The sequence below is a fragment of the Oxyura jamaicensis genome, chromosome 3 (genome assembly GCF_011077185.1).
Source record: "Oxyura jamaicensis isolate SHBP4307 breed ruddy duck chromosome 3, BPBGC_Ojam_1.0, whole genome shotgun sequence".
Lineage (NCBI taxonomy): Eukaryota > Metazoa > Chordata > Aves > Anseriformes > Anatidae > Oxyura > Oxyura jamaicensis.
Genome location: NC_048895.1, coordinates 49,244,472 through 49,265,007, shown reverse-complemented (window position 1 = coordinate 49,265,007; position 20,536 = coordinate 49,244,472). Strand labels below are relative to the sequence as shown.

At 38.3% G+C, this 20,536-nt stretch overlaps 1 protein-coding gene across 1 annotated transcript in view; it reads left to right on the top strand.

Annotated features, from left to right (window-relative positions):
- Nucleotides 1–16,771, top strand: part of EPM2A (EPM2A glucan phosphatase, laforin) — a 41,123-nt gene extending 24,352 nt beyond the window's left edge. The window contains exons 3-4 of the mRNA XM_035321963.1: nucleotides 11,272–11,513; nucleotides 14,768–16,771. Of these exons, the coding sequence (XP_035177854.1) occupies nucleotides 11,272–11,513; nucleotides 14,768–15,048 (523 nt within the window). The 3' untranslated portion in view covers nucleotides 15,049–16,771. The remainder of the gene's footprint in view (nucleotides 1–11,271; nucleotides 11,514–14,767) is intronic.
- The last annotated feature ends 3,765 nt before the right edge of the window (nucleotides 16,772–20,536 follow it).

Genomic DNA, 20,536 nt, shown 5'->3' with positions numbered 1-20,536 from the left:
TCATTTCCAGAATGTGATCCTGAGATTGTTCAGTACAAGCCTTGGAACTTGCTTCTCTTCTCAGGCTATATTTTTTGCATTTGGCCATCATTTGCTTCAGATCATGTTTATACAAATGAAGGTATGAGAAGAGTCATTCCCTGCCAGGGCAAATGCTGTTTTCCACTGACTGCAGTGTACTCCTAGAATCAGTAGAAACTTTATGTGTATGTTTCAAAATAAAGCCTGACTAACTCCTATAAGGCTAGATCTGGACACACTTTCCTACTGTCCCTACCTGTGTGCATATAAGATGACGATAAGATTACCTTCTTATCTTCATGGTATCTTATCTTCATGCTAGATATACACAGTAAAATATGACAAAATATTTCACTTTGAATACAGGGAGGATAAAATTTTATCTTCCATAATTTAGTTTTACTCATGTACATAAAGTATTGTGTGATCAAGTTATATAATTTCTAGAACAGAGATAAAATAGACTTTTTAAAAATGTCTAAGTTATAAATTCATTGGCTTCAAGCTTTCTAATAGAGTGAGATGAATGAGAATGGAGAAGAGGAGTTTATGATGGTGTTTTTTTTTTTGTTGTTGTTGTTGTTTTTTTTTTTCTTTTTTTTTCTTTTTTTTTTTCTCCTGTATAGGTTCCAGTGTACTGTGAGCTTAACAAGAACAATTTCACTGAATTCAGTGGAGCATGTCCGCTAATCCCTGAGGCAAAATTAGGTTTCATTTTATCTGTTATTGTGACAGAAGAGCAAAGATGGTTTACAATCCCTTTGCCCTTCTGTTTCCCAAGGGGGATGAATCTGGGATATGTTCTAGTCCTGGCATGGAAGAAGTCAGCTGTATCAGGTTCTCTTTTCAATTCTATCAGTAACTAACCATTGTGGTAATGTTGTAATCACTGTTAATAGGAATATACTTCCTCATCTGTGTTGCTTTCTTCAGAGGAACTTTGTGAAGGTGACACTCCACAAAAAAGAATACCTGATATGTCTGGTTTGAAGGACTTTACATCCTCTTTGCATCATGGGATCAATGGGAAATACAGATTTGGTTTTGCAAACCCATTTAAAATATGAAATGACAGAACATTATTTTTTGGGTTCCTTGTCAGGTATTCCATGATGTAAGATATACCTTCATCACAAACTGCAGTGAAAAGCAGAGATACCTGAGCTAGCTTGGAATGAACGAGGGCATCATCCAGAGGCTGTGTAGCAATCATGACACTGAAGCTGTAGCAAAGTAAGTTTGCTTGCAAGGAACTCTGTGTTTCCACAGTTTGCCTACTTCTGGTATTTGAGATAGCATAGTTAAATGGAGATTGAGAGGGAAGATATATTATCATTTAAGAAATACATTCAGGAATTAGTACAATTCCAGGTTTAAATAGAACCTGCTTTAAGATCAAATGGATATTAATTGGTTCTGAATGAATTTAGAATGTAAAGTAGAGCAAGGTTTCTGACATCAAAGGAATGTCTGAATTCTGTCACGACCTTTCAAACAGGGCAGGGAGGATGAGGAACCTAAATTATTTCAAGATGGATCTTGATAAATAAATATAGGTAGTGATCCCAGAGATGGAGATCAAAGCTTAGGATTATAGTATTGTAGGTCACAGGCTCAAAGAGACCTCAGAAAATATCCAATCCATTTTCTTGCTTGCACTTATTCTCAATTACATTTAAACTATTCTGGTTTTATCCGGTGTGATCTTAAATATGATCAGTTATGAGATTCTACAGCCCTGTCACTGTTCCATTCAATTACCTTACTATTCTTGCCATTAAAAAGCTTTCCTAATGTTAACTTAAGTCTCCCTAGCTGCAATTCATTTCTTGTCCTCTCCACAGCAGTTTTGTAGTTTTTTAATTTTCTGTGCTTCCATCATTTTGAGGTTAAGTTGCACAGGGTCATTTAACAGAGACTTTGTGCCTGTGTGTTTATTAAGAAATAACTCAATGCAGTAGGAGTGGGTTAGTAGACAATAGGCTCCTGACATTTCTATTACATGCACTGCTAGAAGACTTACTTCAGATTAATTTGTCTTTCTAGCATGCATAACACTGCCCTTTTATATGTTGCACAAATGATGGTAGCCTATCAGTGGCCCTGATTATCCATGTGAAGCCTTGTTTCTGCTCCTATTTTATGCCATTTCTGATTGACACTGGTACCTAATGCCTTTCCCACTCTTTTTGGACAACATCTGTTAGAAGGCACTGGGATGAGGGCCATGAACTACTTAATCTTGCAGCTGCAATAGGTACTCAGGAAGGATACTGAGAGAGCTGATAACTTGTATCCTGGGCATTTGTTTTCTGGAGAACAAGGCAAATATGATGATTTTCTGGGACTCTGTGCCATTGCAGCAGTTCTGACTGCAATTAACTGGGGCTCATGACCCAGAGAAATAAGCTGTTGTGTTCACTTCACCTTAGGTCATGGGATGATGAGCAGCAGATGTGAAGGGTCACAGTTAAGAGTATCTCCTGTGAGTTGGTTCAATGTATTTCATATTCACATATCTCAGAAGCACTTATGTGTGCTTAGTGTTGTTTTTTACTAGTACATTTGAATTTTGTGTGTGCTGAAGGCTCCTCTTGTGTTGTGGGATGCTTATTGTGCTGTTCCTGCATATCCGCATTAGGCACAAAGGTGTCTTTGGAGTGCAGCTTCCTTGTTCCTCCAGATGGAATCTGGGTTGTGCCCACCACAACAACTTTGAGACCAAACCTGCCATGAGTGAAGACAGTTCAAATCAGCTTCAGAACCACAGTGATGTGCTGGGCCAAACTGCTAGTGTGGGCAGAGCACCTGAGAGTTACCTAGCTCTGTGATGTGGGATAGGGTGTACTTCTCAGTTATCCAGATGTTTTAATCAAATAAATTCCCCTGCTATGGCAGGATGGAGGATGCTAGAAACACCCTTGATCTCTGCTACTGTCTTGTGATGTTTTTATGAGTTTCTTATATTATAATAAAGCTCTTATGCTCCTTATAATGGAATGTGTGGGGTTTCTGTGGAAGGGGAAAACAGGCCATAAACAGAAAGTATTATGGACCCACCTATAATAAATTTTTCTTACATGAATAACGTTAATTTTTCTCAAGTGGATTCTTCTTATCCAGTGTTCCTAGAGCATTCAAAACTAGAACAATTCATAGACAGACATAGAATACAGGCTTCCCCAGACTCAGAATCCACCAAAAGATTAGGAATGAGGTGGTGATCTATGCTTAGTCATTAGCGTGGCTGCTCTTTGTCTCATAACCTGAAGAGTATACCATACCACTATCTGTAAATCATAGAATCACAGAGTGGTTTGGGTTGGAAGGCACCTTAAAGACTATTCACTTGCAACTCCCCTCCCATGGGCAGGGACACCTCCCACTACCCCAGGTTGCCCAGGCCCCATCCAACCTGGCCTTGAATACCTCCAGGGACGGGGCATCCACAGCTTTTCTGGGCAACCTGTTCTGGTATTTCACCACCCTCTGAGTGAAGAATTTCCTCCTAACTTCTAATCTAAATCAACCCTCTTTTAGTTTGAAACCATTCCCCTTTATCTTGTCATTACCTGTCCAAGTAAAAAGTCACCCTCCGTCATTTTTATAACTTCCCTTTAAGTACTGAAAGGCTCCCTGGAGCCTCCTCTACTCCAGGCTGAACAATCACAGCTCTCTCAGCCTTTCTTCATAGGAGAGGTGCTCCAGCCCTCTGATCATCCCCATGATCCCTAAATGCAGGCTACTGGGTGAAGAGAGGACAACTTTGTCCCTTTTGTGTCATCACCCTGATGCTGCAGGAATCTTCTCCTAAGAAGAAGATTCAATAGAACCTGAGGACACTGTACCACTGTAACTGCTTTGTGTCTGAATATCTGTGTATTTCAGTTATAGTCTGGTATTACCTGTTTTTATTTTAGCACATTGTCAGCTTGAGGTTAAATCTGAATAGTTTGTTCACTCTGCATATCAGCATTTGAAGTAGTTTGATGCCACATTCATACGTACATTTGTGAGCATGGAATAAATGTGGTATTATTAAGCATAACACTCAGAATTCAAGGGCTTGAGAAACTTTGCGTATTGCTAAGCTGACAGTGTTGTTCTAAGGTGATAAAAGCAGGTTTTTCTTGTTAGTTGCCAAGTCTGCTCCCATGTGAGAGGCTAGATAAGTAGTCCAAATTACATCTAAGAAGAAAATTTGCCAGAGCATAATTACTTTTCATCACAATGCCAAATAATAATAATAATAATAATAAAACTGGAACTACATTGTATTCTGCGTAATTCTCATTTAAAGCCCTGAGGTAGAATTCTTAACCTCAAAATTAACTGCACTCTTCCAGTGGTAAAGCAGAATATTTTTATCAACAATGACTTATACTCCTTCTATGTTTGGCATTTATTTTGAACAAAAAATAACTTTTACCTATAAGTAGTTATTACAAGGTTTGCAGCTGTGTCTTTTCAGCAGGATATAGTTTTATCATTAATTGGTGCTTTACTCTGATGACTTCTGCTAAGATTATGGCCTTTTAATCCATCTTTATTGATGAGAATGATGTTATTAAACCTGGCTATTAGATCTTGGTGTTTTGTGAGTTAGCCCATACTATCATCAAACCTTGCTCTCCAACTGTGGCCAGTAGTGCTTGTCCACATGCTGGGCAACGGAGTGCATCAGACTGTGTTCATCCAATCCTGCTTAAATCAAGCCTCTCATCTCAAAGCCTCAGTCAGCTTGTCTTCTGCAAGGAGACTTTATCAGTAAGTCAGCAGGAGAAGGTATTAAGACCATGGTCATTTACCCACACGTCATGTGCAATGAATTGTCAGGGTCATAACTCCTCAGTTCTGTATTATTATTGCAATAGTAAGGATACATTTTAGTGAGGGATCTCTCTCTGTCCTTTATTTAAAGAGAATTGAATGAAACCAATATTGTTGTAAAAGACCAAACCAGGGATTCATCTGCCTATCTTGACAGTATTTTGGAGGAAGATTCAAGAATTAAAACAAATCCAACCCAACCCAACCCCCCCAAAAAAAAACCAACCAACCCATCAAAGAAAACCCACTATTTTACTTATTTCGTAGCAGTTGCTTTGTAGGTGAAGCTACATGGAAGCTGAGATTCTGAGATTCTTTACCTCTTTAATGTAGATAGGGCCACTTGCTTTGCTTCTCCCATGCGACTTATCCTTAAGCAGTAATCTCATTCTCTCTTAAATACTCTACATTCTTAGTCTGTCTTCATATGGAAATATTTTCATAGGTAATAATTGGCATCTCCTTTACTTTGAATGTTTTAATTTTTCTACATCTTTTTTGTTACAGTTAAAAAAAAGTTCAAAGTTTGAGTGCATAGACCGAGATCATTGGTTTGAGAAGGTTGTTATAAATTTTGTATTTCTTTCAGTCTACTTCTTTGTACAGGCTAATATTTCTGATTTGACCTCTCTACAAAGCAACACTGACACCAAGCGTAACTGCAAGTATACACTTTTTCCTCGTGGAACCGATTATAGTTAATTTAAACCCCAGTGATGTGTGTGAGATTATTTATTCCAATATGTATTACTGAGATGCATCCATCAGCTGTGAATCTCATCTGCTCCTTTGTTGCATATTCATTTAGTTTTATTTGATACCACTGGCAGTTGTAACTAATAAGATCTTAAATAATTCTGCTTCAGGCAGATTTCGCTCTGTCATTGAGTAGCCTAATTTCTTGTGAGAGATCTTAACTTGAAACCAGAATTTCACGTTGAAAGTAGGCCAACAGGGTCATACTATAAAAAGACAAACAGAGAACTATACATATGGACATAGCCTTTGGGACACAAGAAGTAACTAATCTTTGCTTCTGCTCAGAACTGGTAGGACCTCTTTCCAGTACTAGGCATAACATCCTAGGAAAGACGTTAACTAGCTGTAGAGTCCAAAGGCAAACAAGAATCGTCAAATGCTCTGAATATATGACAAGGAAGGAAAGATTGATTTTTTAAATATATTATTATTATTATTTATTTAGTATAAAGAAGCCACAGCTGTGTGGGTGTGTGCTAGTAATTTTTGGATATGTAAAAGGATTCTTAAGAGTGGAAGGGAATAACCTGTTCTTCATGTCTGTTGTTGAGACAACAAGAAGTCATTGTGACCTGTGACTGCACTATTCATATTAGACATTAGGAAATTATTTCTGGAGGCAAGAATAATCACCAGTGTGCTTTCTACATATCAAGCAATATTTGAAAATGTTCAGATTATCCATTGGAGAGCAGAACTTAGCCATTTAAAAATCTCTCTCTGTTTGTAAATGCGTTTCAGGACGTTAGATAGCAATCTAAACCATTTCTTTATATGGCGTTAACAAAGGTACAGAAACCTTATTTGAATTCTAGCAAGTGCTCTTATCACTTTCATCTGTACAAGATCAGAAGGAAAGAACAAGTAAGATCCAGAAGAGAGATGTCTAATTTGGTATTTCAGCGAAGGCATGCATGTATTTAAGAATATACTGCATGTGGCATTAAAAAAAATGCTAATGCCAAAAGGGGGAGCACATACAGGATGATGGGTGTGGGTCATCATAATCCAGTGGTATCACTGTTTAAAATGATGTGCCCTGTCACAAGGCAGAGAGTGGAGGAAAGATGAAAGAGCATCTCAGCTAAGGCTGGTAAAATTTACTATATTCTCATTTTTAACATGCCCAAAGCAATGCTTTTGGAAATCTCTTTTTTGTCAAGTGAGAGAGAGGGAGAGAAAGGTAGGATTTTTTTGCTTGTATCCCTTGGTCTTCCTTTATTTCTCACCAGGCATTTAGTCTTTGAATTAATTTAAACATGCTTAAAAACTAAAAAGTCTCAGTGCAAACTTTTGGTTTTGACAGATCATCTTTTTCCATTAAATTCCACCATATCAAAAAATTATCTACCAGTTCCTCCTCCACTGTCATCAGGGGAGGAAATGGGAATGCACTGTAATTTGAAGCAGTCTTCAGTAGTTACGGTGCTGCAAACCCATCTCTAACGGAGTTGCACTTGAGGCCTACATTTCCCTTGGGCTGCTTGCTTGTACTGGTGTCAGGGTCACTGACACCTGGTGTACACTGCATCAGTACAAAAACACTCCATGTGCTTATGAGCACCACAAAATGCTGGGAGCAATCTTCTGGGAATGCAAAGCAAGTTTTGCTGTAAGTTACACATAACTGTAGTTGCATCCTGCACCTTTAGGAAATCAAAGCCTTAAGGGAGGGCACAGCCAATTTAACCAGTATTTTGTTTGTTGTTTCAGCTAAATTGCTCTACCCTGTTATATGTATATATTAGTACACATCCTGCTGTCATCAGATTCTTAATAAGATCTAAGAGAAGTCTGCAGTGCAGTGCAGACAACTAAAATGAATTGCAAACTTCAACACTGAGCTACATCTTGACTTGGAGCTAAGGGATGAATCCATCACTTTCCATTTAAAATAATATGCTGAACCTTGACCAAAAATATTATCAATATAAACAAATGGAATGGCTAATGGATCACTCTGTTGCCAATAACCAGTGAAGAATACCTATAGTTTGGCAAAGCCCTCTTTCTTGATTAAGTCTGGCAGCTATAGGGATAAATGAACATCTGAAATACTGTATCTGATAGATGTTCTAAGGAAATGTGTTCCCCAAAGGCTTGAATCCTAGGCTTATGTAAGAGCTGTGACTCCCCAGAAGGCCTGACTGATTTTAGGACAGTAAGACAACTTCTCCTAGTGTACTGATGATTGAATGGATCTGGAAACAGTACCTGAGTCATCTCTGTTTACAGCTCAGCATTTTGAGGAAAACTGAAATTGGTGCCCATTGGCTTTAAACCATGATCAACAAAAGTAAGGAGCTGCTTAAGAAATAGTGTCGACATCGGTGTGGTGGAGGAGCAGTTGGCAGCCAGATGCAACAACTTTGTGCCTTCCCTTGGGTCAGGTCACATGTGCTGTGAATCAGACCCCTACAGCTGCAGTGGTTGGGTTGATATTGTACTGCCTATGGAGGTCTAGGAACTAAAAGTCCAGTGCATCATCCTTTGGGAACATTTCTTCTAGCCTGAAAATGACAATCTGCTACATTAAAAATAAAAGTACAAGAATGCTAATCTTCCATTGCCTCAGACTCATTTTCTTCTTACGGATGGGAAGACTATTTGCATGTGCATTGATTAAATAGAACGCATTTCTTGTTCCAGATGCATTCATAGTGAATAGTTATAATTTAATCTAGGCTGTGCAGGGTCCTGGGGGGAAGCATCCAAGTGTGATATATATCTGCATCATTAAAAATAATTTAAGTGTGATGACAACTGGAAAATAACCATACAAGTGATTTCAGGGTGTTCCATATTTATTCCCTAGTAATAATAAATTGTTATTGGGTTTTTCAGTTTATAAGTCAAAATGCAGGTTTTTTAACATGTCAGCCTTCAGTCTGGGATCTGTAAGTCAAGTAAATCAAGCAGATACCTGTCTAACATTTAATCATTTTTACTACAAATTCAAAGTTCTCACATTCATTCATTCATTTAATCCCCCAAAGTTCCCTTGAGGTAGGTAAATATCATGTTCACATTACCTATTGGGAACTGAGGCATAGTGCAGGCTGAAAGTAACTGTACAAAAAGCAGCTTTAAAGAAAGGGTTTTTAGAAAATCTGCAAGTCTTAATCTCCCAAGTTAGCCAAGTACTTCAATGTTGCTCTACATTATTTCTTCATTGCTAAACTGTGACTGAATTGACCGTGTCTTCTGAAAACAAGCATGGTGTACTATCCTTAGTAACATAAGGAGTTAACAATACAATAACAAAGTGTCATTTTAATATTAAAACGGAATTCTAAGTAAAATTTTGTTAAAACATGATCCTGTTGTGATATTTGGGGTATATAAAAAAGGTTAATGGCTGAAAAGGTTATAGAAAGATTATAGGTTTACCAAAAAGACATAATCCCTAGGAGTTTTTGTTTTGTTTTGTTTTGTTTTTAACTGTATGGAGGTTTCACTTAATCTACTGCTGGAAAGCAACCACATGTGAGTTGGAAAGCAGCAGCTTCCAGGCAGCTCAAAGCAGTATTACATGACAGTTGAGGAGAGAAAATAACAGAGGTCTCTTTTGCATGCCAGGTACTCTCGTTGCTAAAATCTAGTTACCTACTGAAGCACAGAAGCAGTTTACAGAAGCATGGCCATACTGGAAAAAGAAAACTAAAATCCTATTACTCATGTAAGAGAGGTGAAAATGAAAATAGCATTTTCTTGTTTTAAATAGGTGTTTTTGCTGGTCATGGACCAGACTTGTTGGACTACAAAAAAAAAAAAGTAAATAAATAAATAAATAAATAAAGGTAAATAAATGGTCTATATCCCAGTGGTCTTGCAGATAGCACATCTGTGATGTTTTCCCATTCAGTAATCACTAGGGAGAAAATTGCAAGGCATTGCTTTATCTGTAAGGAAGAGTACTGCCCAGAATTTTATTTATCTCAGGAATGCTTTAGTCACTCCTAATTCAATCAAATGCTAGAAAACATGCTTTTTCTCTCCTGTCAAGGTAACTTATAAGATGTAATATATGTTTCCCAAAATATCAAGAGAATCACATATGTATGAGTCTCTAGGAAAGTCTCTGATGGACCAATACTAACATTCTTGTTCTTAAAGACTATCCTCATATTGTCACAAGGCATTAGTGATATTGCCATTTTTCTTTTATGCAGCACAGTTGAAATGGTTATTTGCTATATTTGTCTAGATTCTTGGGTTATCATTCATCGTCTGTGATCCAGAAAGTTGGGACTCAGTTACTCTATCCTGAGATCAAGTTCTTTGTGTCACTGGAGTAGGGGCTGTTGGGACCAATGGCTGTGTTTGGGTAGTTGCTCACTGTGGATGTAGCTGAAATACAGGAAACAATAATAATAAAATGTGTTTCCTAGAGCGAATTTCTAGTTTTTGCAGTCTTTCAGTAGTAACATTGCAGAATTTGATCATTACCAATTGCAGAGCTTAGCTAAATGCTATTTAGTACTTATTTCTGTCATAGTCCCATAGTCCAGGAAATAGCTACCTGATTAAGGTCTGTTTATCTGAGTAACTGTTCCTCAGTAAGAATAAAAGTTTTCCTATGTGTCCCTGAGATTAAAATTGGGAAAAAAAAAAAAAAAGAAAAAAGTGTAAGAAATGTATGGCAGATACTTCATTTTTGAGGATCTTGCTTTTGTTGTAGCTTGCATTCATTTGTTTTGCAGTTAATAAAGTTTGCAGGATTGGATGCTCTACTGTGGGTGTATTTGTTGCAGTTTATGGATTATATGTTCAAAATAGATTCAAGTCCATTTTAAATAACATCAGTTTAACTCTATGTGCAGATTAAATATCTCCATTGAAAAAAAGGCTCTTAGTTTATATAAAAACCTGTTGAGACATAGGATAATTTTATAATTATTATTAATGGGGAAACCACAGAAGTCTTGAAGTTTAATTTGGAGAAGTACCAAAAATACAGATGTTTATATGCCCTACACATATCTCTTGAGTTTTCTTGACAAAATTTCTTGTTCTTCAAGCCCTGAGGGAAGCTAGACATGTACTGTAATTCTGCATTTGGTTCCCACCAGACTCCACAATGAAGAGGAAAATTCCCAATTCATTTTTGAATTTTCTCGTGGAAGGGTGGTTAAAGTTGTTCTTTTGTGTGTGTGTGTGTGTGTGTTTATTTTTCTCCCTGTCTACTGTCCTCATTATACCAGCAGCTACAAAGCTGGAAGAGTCCTATGCTTTTGACTTTTTACTAGCATAATTCAGATTTGGATCATGTGAATCTTCTGGGTCTTTTTCTTTTGTGTAAATTGCACAAATCTTCAGAGTTTTCTTATTCTAATCTGTGATGTTAGTAAGTTTCCTCTGCAGGCTTAATGATGGATGCCTTGGAGACCTGTGCTACTAATTATGTTCTATTTTTTTTTTTTTTTTCTCAGACTCTCTGGCTCTTTGTGTTAGTTTGGGAGCTTGATCCTCAGCATCAAACATTACAAACTAAACAGTAATAAATTAAGAAACTGCTTACTGTATGACATGGAAATGTTGTACTTAAGAGTATTCATGCGATGATGCAAAGCAGGTTTTGAGCTGGAATACCACTTAATTTGGCAGTTTCTGCATTTGGATATTTTAATCAAACTTACTTCAGTGTCTTCTCCGTGCTAGAATTCTGCCAAACATCTGGCTGGGAAGTTGCCCTCGGCAGCTGGAGCATGTGACCGTCAAGCTAAAACACGAGCTGGGTGTTACAGCGGTGATGAACTTCCAGACTGAGTGGGACATTGTTCAGAATTCCTGGGGCTGCAACCGCTATCCAGAACCCATGAGCCCTGAAATACTCATGAAACTATACAAAGAGGAAGGTCTTGCCTATGTCTGGATGCCAACCCCGGATATGAGCACTGAAGGTAATGCTCAGAGCAATCTTGCAGCTAACTTGATAGTAACAAAATCTTTTAGTTACTAATCACTTTTTAGTTTCAAATGTTGCTTTCATGACTATTTGTTTTCTTTTTTTTTTTTTTTTTCTGTGTATATTTTTTGTGAAAATATAGCTAGACCCCAAGGTGCATTTTTTGTTTTATTCATATTTTCTGGTAGGCGGAGAGTTCATCTAAAGTACTTAGTCTCTGCAATATATGTGTATTAGAGTTTAAAGCCAGCCAACACTGATAACTGCTTGACTGTTGTCTCTTTCAGCTTAAATTCAGCCTGTATAATGAAAATGTGCTGTGTAGGTGGAAGACTGCAAGCTTGCACAGCAGACAGCTTGTCATTCTCAGCTCACCTTCTTAGGTGCCCTTACACAACAGGTGTGAGGCTCTGGCATTTAATGGGCATGCAAATGATGATGTGGACGAAGGTCCGTTCAGGTTAGAGGGGTCACCTAAGCAAGTCAGCCTACCCCCTGTAGCACAATCACCTCCATCATGAAAAAAAACAAGGGTTGTTGTCAATGGTGCCTCCCTTCTGAGGGGTACAGGGGGCCTGATATGCTGACTGCACTCAACCCATAGGGAAGTCTGCTGTCTCCCTGGAGACCGGGTAAGAGATGTTACTAGAAAGCTCACTAGCCTGGTACAGGCCTATAATTATTACCCATTAATTGCTTTTCATGGTGGCAGTGATGAAATAGCAAAGAAATCCAAGGGCAGAAAAAAGGACTTCAGGGCCTTCGGGCAGTTGGTTAAAGGATCAGGGGCACAGGTAGTGTGTTCTTCTATCCTTCCAGTAGCAGGAAATGATATTTAAAAGAATAGGCAGACCTAGCTGCTCAAAATGTGGCTCTGAGGCTAATGTCATCAGCAGAATTTTGGATTTATTTATCGTGGGATGTTCTACACAACATCAGGCCAGCTGGTACCTGAAGAGTTGCACTTTTTCAGAGGGGGAGAAGGATTTTTATACAAGAGTTAGCAGGGCTAATTGATAGAACTTTAAACTAGATTTAGAGGGGGAAAGGGATAAAACCAGGTTTTCCAGTGATAAGCTATGGGACAGCATGACAAAATTTGAGGGACTGCATGCTAGTGATATCCTTTGGTCAGCCATGAGGTACTGGGTACAATGAAGCACATCTGAAAAGTTTCTACACAAATAGACACAGCATGAGGAACAAACAAGAGAAGCTAGAAGCCTTGGCTCAGTCCCAGAGCTATGACATCATTGGCATAAGTGGAACCTGATGGGAAGAAGAGTCTTGTGGCTGGTTTGTTATGATGGACGATTACAGGCTCTTCAGTAAGGGCAAGCATGGCACACAAGGCAGGGGGGTGCTGCTGCATATAATGGGGGGGGCTGGGCTGTATGGGGCTGGTAGCTGGTGATGACAGAGTTGAAAGTCTCTGGGTAAGGATTAAGAGACAAGCAAATAATGTGGATGACATTGTGGTAGTCTACTATCAGCCACCCAGCCAGGATGATGACATCAATGAATTGTTCTTTAAGGAGCTAAGAGATACCTCTAGATCATCCACCCTTGTCTTTATTGGTGACTTCGACTTGCCAGATGTGAACTGGGCCAGTTCTCTTTAAAGTTTTCATAAGTGACTTGGATGCAGGACTTGAAGGTATACTAAGTTTAGAGATTACACTAAACTGCGAGGGCGCATTGACTCTGTTGAAGGTAGAGAGGCCTTGCAGAAAGATCTTAAATTATAGGGCTGGGAAATCACCAACCATATGAAGTTTAACAAGAAAAAATGCTGGATTCTGCACCTGGGATGGGGCAGCCCTGTCTGTACATACAGCCTAAGGGATGAAAGGCTGGAGAGTAGCCCCATGGAAAGGAATCTGAGGCTTCTGGTTGATGGCAAAACGTATATGAGTCAACACTGTGCCCTGGCAGCCAAAAGGGCAACCATATCCTGAGATGCACCAAGCATGGCATTACTAGCTGGTTGAGGGAAGTGACTGTCCTGCCCTACACTACACTGGTGTGGCCTCACCTCAAGCACTGTGTGCAGTTTTGGGCACCACAGTATAAGAACATGATACTATTAGAGTGTGTCCAAAGGAAGGCTATGAAGATGGTGAAGGGTCTAGAGGAGATGTATAAGGTGCGGCTAATGTCTCTTGGGTTGTTCAGCCCAGGAAAGGGGAGTACTGCTGTACTGAGTTCAAGAACTGTGTAGACAATGCTCTCAGACACATCATCTTATTTTTGGGTGATCTTAATGTGGAGCCAGGAGTTCCAGCTCAGGACATTCTATGATTATGTGATTTAAATAATTATTAATTATTAATTATTTAGAACACCCATAGTGCATTGTGTCATAACATAATATTTTTAATTTCTGCATTAGAATGCTCAGTCCAAAATCTTGGTTTTAGCCAGTAGCTTAGGAAGTGTGCATGTTTTTGAGTGAGTAGCCTACCTGCTGAACAGAGTGTTCCCAATAGAGTGAAGTACCACTGCCACAAATAAGGAGCTGTCATATCTGTAATAGGATATCAGGGAGGACAGGAGACCTTAAGACAAGGATTTGAAAGGACTTAATGTCAGTGCTCATCTGTACCATGAGGAAAAGTTACACTTTGATGTTTGCAGCTTCAATCTGCAGAGTAGTAGAGAGAGGTATGAAGAAATATGGTATTATCAAGAAATATGGTATTCTGACTCCCTTGGGAGTCAGAAAGGCTGTTTTGCATTTTTTTACCATATCCTTAGTACACGATTATATCATAAGAGTGTTAACACTTACAGGAAAATGATCTTTTGTTCTCTCTCCCTCCCTTACTATTGGCATTAGGGTCTTCATTACAAGGTTTTGGAAAGCAGCAGTATGTAGGTAGATACACAAACTGGTGGTAAAAAATATTTTATTTTTGGCTTGCTAACTTTAATGGTATGTAAGATGTGCTGCTTGATGTAATTTGCTGCCTTATCTCAGTCCCTGTGAAAATGAATATGCCACACACATCCAGTGTTAATCAGAATATATATTTAGAGAAGACTTGGGGCATTTTACAGATTTTGTGTGATCCAAATCTACGTTGCAAGAAGAAATGAAGGTTAAAGTAGAAGGTCATTTGAAAGAAAAAAATAAATACATCAGGTTTGCCCTTGTAATTCACAATGAATCAGGCTATACAGATAAAATCTCAACCATGAACATAACTTTCTCAAATACTTGTGACTGTGCCTTGTTTTTATCCTTAGGAAGAATACAGATGTTGCCACAAGCTGTCTGCCTATTGCATGGGCTGCTGGAGAATGGACACACTGTCTACGTTCACTGCAACGCTGGCGTTGGCAGGTCTACGGCTGCTGTCAGTGGCTGGCTAAAGTACGTGATGGGATGGAGCCTGCGGAAAGTGCAGTACTTCCTGGCTTCCCGGAGACCAGCTGTGTACATAGATGAGGAAGCCCTGATTCGTGCTGAAGATGATTTCTACCAGAAATTTGGACCTCTTCGTTCCTCATGCAAAGTGCAAGAGTAGAAAAGCAGAAGAGGAAAAGGAAGGTGAAGAGGAATCCTTGCATGTGAACCCCAAGAATTTAGAAATCATGAGTCAAATTCCTGTGTCTCCTCATCAGATTATGCAGTTGTCATAACATCTTGAAAATTTTGTTAAGAAGTGCCTTTGAGTGTTTTTTATTTGCCTTCTTTAAGTTGATGTGATTCATGTTTTCAGGCCTTTAGCTGCAAATACAAGACCTAGAAGCTCTGCAAAGGGAAACTAAGCTTCTGTTTTAATTACTTGCCTACAGGAACTTAAACAGGGTTCCTAGGTTTTTAGGGTAGACATAAAATAAGGTAAGACATAAAATAATTACTGTTGGCAGTATTTCAGTGAGAAGAAAGGGAAGGAATTCTCAGAAAAAAAACAGATACAAAGGTTGACTGACTTCATGTTCAAGTTTTGATGGGGCTGATAGTCAAAATTGCTCAGTTATTTTAGAGTGTACATTATTGAAATGTTTTCTAGTAATTTTTAGAAGAATGGTATTAATAAGAAAGACCAGAAGGAAACAGACTTTCCATCTGAGGTCTTTAAACAAAAACTGATGGCTAATGCAGGGAACTAAATTTTGCTTTCCTTGCCTATCCAGTCAATGTTAAATATTATGAGTTACAGCTATGTTCTTTTATGACATTGAGGTTAAGCTACAATGTGACATGAAGAGAGGAAACCGTTTCACTTAATAGAATCTTACTGTGTTGCAGGGAAGAACTGCTATTTATTACATTATCCTAGTTTGTGAGCTCTGTAAGTCACAGGTATGTTTTGCTCTTCAGGTACATGCAGTGCTGTGAAGTGGGATCTCTGGGTGCTATGTCAATCAGTGACATAGTGACCACTAGCCTAAAGCAGAACGTGTAGCAGAACTTGATGAGCCTCTGCATATGACTGGCAGCACAGCCTCTGTGTTGACACAGATGGATTTCTTCTCTACAGCAGAAATCTCTTCATGTGGAAGAAATCTCTTCAGCCTGTGGAAGCTGATGGTGGGCTGTCTCTGGGGTGAATGGAGCAAGTGTGTGTGAATGGAGCAAGTGTGCTCTGTAGGAGCAAAGAAAAACTCTTCGGGCAGTTTACCCAGGAATGTGGTCTAGGTCAGGCTGTGGATGATCCCTAATGTTTTCCAGAGCTGCTCAGTCCTTTAGCTAAACTAAGAAGTGGTACCAATAGCGTCCAGCCCTGCTCAGGTAAAACCAATTTGCTGTAGGTTATGTCCAAGAGAGATGAAGGAAGAGAAAGCATTCCCTAAGGAACAGGTGATTAAGGATGCATCAACATATGAATTTCATTTCTATAGGTTAAGTAAAATCTCTTTACTTTTCAGCCACTCATCTTATTCCTCTAAAGAACCAGTCAGTGCCAAAGTAGTTTAGCTGATATATTTTGATTATCTGAATACTTAATGGAAGAACTATTGGATTTGAACTGTTTATGGAGAAAGTCCAGCATAATGCAATATGTTTTATTTATCTTTAATTATCTTCAAAAGGAAGATGGCAATTTAAGTTATTCTAAGTGTGTGGTTTTGATCTTGAATTCATATCTGTGGTTTTGTTTTGTTTGTTTGTTTTGTTTTTGTTTCGCTTTGAAATAACATTGCCTGTTTAGATATGAAAAGTCAATGAATAATGTCCAGCATAATACGTTTTGTTTATCCTGTATTTATATCATCTTCAAAAAGAAAAAAATGTTTATTTAAGTTATTCTATATGTGTGATTTTGATCTTTTTTTTTTTTTTTTTTTTTTTTGCTTTGAAATAACACTGACTCTTTAGAAAGTGGATGACAGAAGTTCACTATTAAATAACAACATGCTGACAATTCTAGCAGTTCATTTTTTCCTATGTCTTTGACTCCCAATTTCATAAATAGAAAGAGGGGACATGGCTGATATTTCTATATGGAGATGGGACCAGCCACTTGAATGGTTATGATCTTTTGCTTGTCTGCTATGCTGAGTCAGTCTTGATAGGCTGTTGAGAAGGAAATCTCAAAAAGCAGAGCCCAGCAAAGATGTGTGGGTGATTTAGCACCTCTTGTACCTTCCAAGACCAAAACCAGGGATTGCTCTGCAGCTCGATGGGATAGCAGAAGGGGTGCATAAGTGCTGCTCCTAGGCTGCTTTGGGTGCTGCTGCTGCTGTCTGGCCCTCCAAATCAAGCACTGAGAACAGGAGGATGGTATGAGAAGTAAAAACTAGAACTCACTTAAGTTTTACAGTTCTTTTGAGATATGTTTGAAACCCCAAGCTGTGTTTCAAAGCCTCCCTGACAGACAGTCCTTTTCATTAGATGCAACTTGTAATGTATGTTGGGACCAGAACTTGTGGTTTTGCTCCTGACATTTTATTTGTTTCATAGCTGATTATATTTTCCTTTTAGTGCTCTTGGGACTGTACAGTGCATAACATGGCACAAACAAGTGAGTATACGGCTAAAGAGGTATAACCATGCTGTGTTGACTATTCCCTAACACTGATTTCGTTGGCAGTGGAAGCAGACTTGTGCTTCATCTCTTGAAGAGTAAAAATTTAAATTATACAGAAGCCATACATTCAAGAAAGGCCTAGCAAGGGGTCACTAATTAATTGTTTATTGTCATTTCAGATCCTTGTCTGCTAAACTGCTGGGGGGCAATATCTTATACAGATTGCATTAGCTGATGAAAAACATGAAAACAACTTGCCAACATCATGCTAACAATGAATGCAGAGAATTCCCATTGCTTGCACTCCCTTTGTACCTATTTGTAGCTTACTTATTTTTTTTTGCCACCTTGCTGCTTTTCTTATTGAAGACCACCCTGTTGGGTAACATTCAATCAAAGTTCTGCCTGCTGAAAGCCCCAGGAATTTAAATGGTAAAGAGATTGTTGCAAGAGGCTACAGCAACAGAAAAAGCAAACATATAAAAATACTCAACTTCAACTATATAATTACATGATAGAGCTGCATCTAGAGCTTATCTATTAGAATTGCAATCTGTAATATGTTGTTTTGCTGATTGGATCATTAGCTGATTGGATCATTCCACATACTAGACTCCTTATGCAATTTGGATGTCAGGATGAGGACAGTTCTGATGCTTATATCCTTGTATACTTCTTCACTAGGCTAGTCATTAAAGTGCGGTGATGCTTAGGCAAGAACAACTTCTATAGAAGGAATCACAAACAAAATATAGAAATTGTTTTACAGTGCACCCAAGAAGCCAAACACATACATACATAGACAATAATGGGAACCAGGTATAAATATTTTGTTAATTCATCGTCGGAAAACATTGCTTGGGGAAAATACTTTACAGCTGATATGAAAGTATTCTCTGCCCTGTTCCAGCAGATTTTTTATCTTTGTGAAATTGAAGAAGTGGAGTTTGCTACATGGGATGGGACTATTTATGATTCAGGATATTTAGGGTAACTCAATGCATTATTAGGCCTAGCCAGAGCTACATAGATGGCAAAGCTACGCACAGTTCTTAAAAGCAGTTTTGTAACAAACAAAGCCCCTTGAAGGATGGGTTGGGATTTGAGTGGTCTGGTTTCATGAGTTTTTTTTGCTTTCTGACAACAGAAGGTGACTAATGGGTATCTCCTGTGTGAGATTTTAGGTAGGTGATGCAGTCTGGTGGTGGAGACTGGGTTGGCTGGCAGGGCTGCTAAATACCTTCTTTTCTCCCTTCCTCCGTTTGAGTTATTGCACACTTCAAACTTTGTTCCTTTTGGCACTTTTCTGCTCTAGGAGCTTAGTTTGCAAGTCTTCCCTGTCTGTTTGTACGGTGTCAAGCAGAGTGGAGCTCTGGATGAGGACTGCTGTCTTTGTACCAGGTTGTTCTTTGGAGTAACTGTAAAGTCTTGCAACTGTCAGCTGAGGTGGGTGTGCTGCACAAAAACATATGCAAAACTCTCTGCTCTGGGGTAGAATTAAAATTTGGACTGCAGGCAAAGCCCTCCTGAGCAAAGATAATACAAAAGGCTAGGCTGTAGGTTGTGCAGGAACAGGTAATAAACCCCAGATTTAAAACAAGAATGTTCAACACACAAGAAAATGCTAGGCAACTCTGTACATGCCAAGGTCAGACACCTCTTTCTGAGTTCTAATTTATAGTTTAACATATTAACTTTACTGGTCTGCAGCTGAGAAAAAAAGTTTGATTGAAAGTCATCAAATAATTTTGCTATAAATTTATTATCACACCTTTTCTTTCATTCTTCATCACATTGCAGTGAGAGGGTTCATATCAATGGTACTGTTAAATATATATATATTAATATAATTTGTTTAAATAAATACACTGGGAGGCTGTGAAGAAATATTTGGAAACATAATAACTACCACAAAAGTATATATTTGGCAAGCAAGCCCTAACTTCCTGGAGGATAATGAACATCAGGCTGCCCTTAGCTAAAATGGAATTGGATTAATGTAACAGAGGGTAGGATATAGATGACTTTCTCCAGCTCTAGCTGTTTGCATTCTCAGTGTTAAATCAGCACCTCTGCAGTTATTTCTTTAAACAAATTCTGCTGGAAAAAAATGTGGTTTATTTTCCACATTTATGTAGCTTAAAGGAAAAGGGGCAGCTCTGAGGGAGCAGCCTTTTGAACAGCAGAAGTTAAAGAATTAACCCTTTTCTATTTCTCCATGACACAAAAATGATATCACCAACGAAACTAAACTATATTAATTCATAACTGATCTTCTTCCTAAATTAACAAAGGAAAACAAATTTTTCAAGAGCAGTGACGTTACCATATATTAGCATAATTGCATAGTTATGATATAATCAACCAAATACATGTTGTTGGCCCTTCAGCTTTGATAACATTGAACCTATAGGATATTCATTCGCAGTTAGATATCTGTTTTCTTGCTCCCCACTTTCACCTCAAGGTGATTCATCTTGGTCTTGACTAGTTTAGAAAGGAGTCTTGACTAAAATTTACAGTATTTGTAAAGAGAAATAATGAGCATTTAAAAAAAAAACCTTTTATACGTATCATTTAAAAACCCTTTTATACATATCAAAGCTGGTCTGGGGATAAGGAAATAAGAACAGTTATGCCCTGTAAAATAAGCATGGTGACATTGTGAGCCCTAGCTCTATGTAATTCAAAGTTTTTGCACTTAAACATGTCCTATTTGGAAGATTGAATTTGTAAAGATTGCAGGATAATGTCTGTGATTTAGTAATTATTTCCATGCTGATGTTTTTATATTTACATCAAGGAAATTAGAAGGCCTGTTTATTTATGTGCTGGTAAAATATTAAATGATACCTCATTCTTGATTTAGATGATGCGAGGAAAAAGCATAAAACAGATGCCAAGAAAAAACTTCTAATGCTGGGCAGGTTTCTACTGTCTTTACTTAATGTCATTATAACAAAATTTGTTTTGTGCTAATGCAGTTTCAGCAGGGAAATATTCAACAGTCAGGCCATCATCCAAGAGTAGCAGCCGT